The sequence below is a fragment of the Triticum aestivum genome, chromosome 1A, assembly GCF_018294505.1.
Source record: "Triticum aestivum cultivar Chinese Spring chromosome 1A, IWGSC CS RefSeq v2.1, whole genome shotgun sequence".
NCBI classification, from domain to species: Eukaryota; Viridiplantae; Streptophyta; class Magnoliopsida; order Poales; family Poaceae; genus Triticum; species Triticum aestivum.
In genome coordinates this window covers 578,067,736-578,070,722 of record NC_057794.1, presented here as the reverse complement: position 1 = coordinate 578,070,722, position 2,987 = coordinate 578,067,736, and the positions used below count along the sequence as shown (strand labels likewise).

At 53.2% G+C, this 2,987-nt stretch overlaps 1 protein-coding gene across 1 annotated transcript; it reads right to left on the bottom strand.

Moving 5' to 3' along the window:
• Positions 1–1,736: 1,736 nt before the first annotated feature.
• LOC123054477 (uncharacterized) lies at positions 1,737–2,987 on the bottom strand. The gene has a single exon (XM_044478288.1). It carries the CDS (start codon positions 2,985–2,987, stop codon positions 1,737–1,739), a length of 1,251 nt encoding a protein of 416 aa, XP_044334223.1.

The window sequence follows — 2,987 nt, the reverse complement described above, 5'->3', positions numbered from 1 at the left end:
GTTGGAGCATCAAACGAAGTCCAAATGGTACGAAACTTGAAAGGCGGTCTACGGTAGCAAACCAAGGCCGCTTGGCAAGTCTCGGTCCAATCCGGAAATGTTTAACCCCCACACATGAAAGAAAGGTAGAAATGACCACCGAAGGAGAACGAAGCGCCAGAATGCAAAACGAACAACGGGGAAAATGCTCGAATGCATGAGATGAACACGCATGCAAATCAAATGCACATGATGACATGATATGAGATGCATGACAACAACAACAACGCACGGAGACAAAGACCCGAACCCGAGAAAATAAAATAACTTAACACCGGAAACGGCAAGAGTTGGATTACATATTGGGTAAATCATATCCGGGGTGTTACAATTTAGCAACTAGCTATTATACATGTTGGCTATTAAATTGACTATGTGAAGTGACAACTTCATATAGCCAGCTGTTGGCTATACTATTAACCATGCTCTAAGTGTTTATGGATCTGGAGATAAAGTCAGACCCATGACAAAATATTAGGTAAGGAGAAGGAACACCAAAAGCCTAAAAAAGCAAGTTCTTTAGTGTCCAAATGCCCAGATGAAACTTCACCCTCAAATTAGAATCATAGTGCTACTGGCTCTCATTAAGTAAGATAATTATCCATTCCCTCAAAAAAGTAAGATAATTTTTCATGGATCACTTTCAAGTAATGACAATTATATACTCCCTCATTTTTAAATATAATGTTTTTTAGAGATTTCAATACAGACTACATACAAATGTATATAGACATATTTTTAGTATAGTCCTTCCGTGCGCACTACAAGGACATGCTGCGGGAGGAGCATGTCGACAAGTTCCGACAGATGTAGGTCGGTGAGGCCTACAACCTCGGTCTCCTTGACGAGCACCGGCACGCGGAGGAGCAACTCGCTGCCGGCATGGCCATCGTGGTAGACGTGTTAGATATACGACAAGCAAATCAACTCGACGAAGAATGAAGAACAAGCAGGGGACACGCGATTTTAACATGGGAAAACCCCTTCAATACGAAGGGGAAAACGGGCGCCAGCCAGTCAAACTCACTATATCGGGGAGGTTACAAATGCCGAGGATTTAAAACTGATCAACTTATCCCGTGCGGCGACTTACAAGAGGTATATATAATACAGGTGGCCTAGGTCAATACTGATCCAAGCCTATCGGCGACGGGCCTCGCTCCGCTCGCTTGTCAGAAGTTAGCCTCCCTCTTTATACTTGAATTTAGAGCATAACATAACAGGATGTGGACGTGGCGGAGTAGTAGGTGATGCTCGAGCCCTGCCGCTCCTCCTGTGACCGCTGGCGGCACCGCCAAAATCAGGCGGAGTTGCAGGCCGCCTATAAGGAGGTGGGGGGATGTCGGAGAAAATTTGCGGGTCAGCATTTGGAGCTGCCCTTATAAACCTTTGCATTATGGGGCCCAACATATTGACTTGGGTTATGCCAACTTGTGTTTGTTTCGTAATCAGATCTGCTGCAATATCTAACACATGGCAACCAGTTCTCAAATTTCAGATTTGAATATCTAACACACAACATCTACTCTACTATGGTTAAAGCTTCCAAAATCTAACTTAAGAAGAGTCTAGACTTGTAGAGTACAACAGTGGTGGGAAATCCAAGATGTATTGCATGCATGCAGAGCCTACCAACATCGAGCTAGCTAGCCGGAGTAGATTGTCATGCATATATAGAAGTGACCATTCAGTCGCAGCTATCCCTGAGTTGGAGTTGGAGGGAATAGCCACGTGACCGGGAAGCCTTTCAACGGCCGCACGGGCGTCTCGAGGAACAACTCGGACCGCCTCGTCCTCATGTCGTAGACGCTGCAGTAGAAGGGCTCCGGTTGTTTCTGGTAGTATCGATGATTGTATCTCCCAGCGATGGCGTCCTCCGTGAAGAAGATACGGTCCCCGGTGTAGAGACAGTCCTGCTCGTGCTCGGCGGCGGCGGCGGCGGTAACACGAACCGCTCGGGAGCACCATGGCCCGACGAACAGCATCCGGTCGTTGCCCACGCTCCTCAGCCTCGCCCACCGCGACCGCGCCAAGTCCGCCTCGAGCACCCTGAACTTGGTCCCCATCTGCAGCTCGAGCGCACTCCACATCCGACGCCCCCCTATCGTCGTCTGCTCTGCCTTGCTCTTAGGATCCTCCCTGCAGACCAACAGCAACGTTCCGCTGGATTCTAGCAGGTATCGCGGCGAGTCGCCGAGGACCCGGCCCCGGCGGGGGTTACCCATGAGGTGGTCGACCCGTGAAACGGTCGGCTCGCCGGTGCGCCTGTCGGTGGCGATGGACACGGAGAAGAGCCCGTCCCAGCTGTCGAGGGCGTAGAGCTTTCCCTCGCACGAGACAATGTATTGGAGGTGGCGAAGCTCGTCGGGTGTGCCGGACCACCACGAGGACGCCCCTGGCCGGCACAAGGCGAGCTTGCTATACGTCCATGCCTCGTTGTCATCGACGATCGCGGCGACGAGGTCGTGGGAGCACACCACGAGCTTCAACATATACGGCTTGGGCTCGTCTTGCGGGACCCGGAGAGGCACGTTGGGGGCGTACGTGTCGGAGAGGCCGGGGAGCAGGATGGTGGTGGACATGGAGAAGGGGCTGACCAGCGTATAGGCGCCGTCGAAGCGCTCGAACACGAGCCACTCGCCGCAGGAGCTCTGCGCGTGCGGCAGCTGCCGGTGGCGGTCCAGGTGGAGCGGCAGCGGCCGGAAGGCGGAGCCGGGCAGGCTGTAGAATGTCCGGTTGGGCAAGGCGAGCCATGGGTAGTGCGGGGGCGGAGAGGTCTGGCGCGCAGAGGCGCGCCAGTGTTTGCAGACGGCGGCGAAGCGGACCCGGTCGGCATGGCATGGGAGGCGGCGGAGCACGACGCCGGCGAGCTCGGAAGGGATGCTCGACCAGCGGCTTGGTGCGCGGCGTGATATATCTGATCGACGAACGAGACAGCCTGCGGCCAT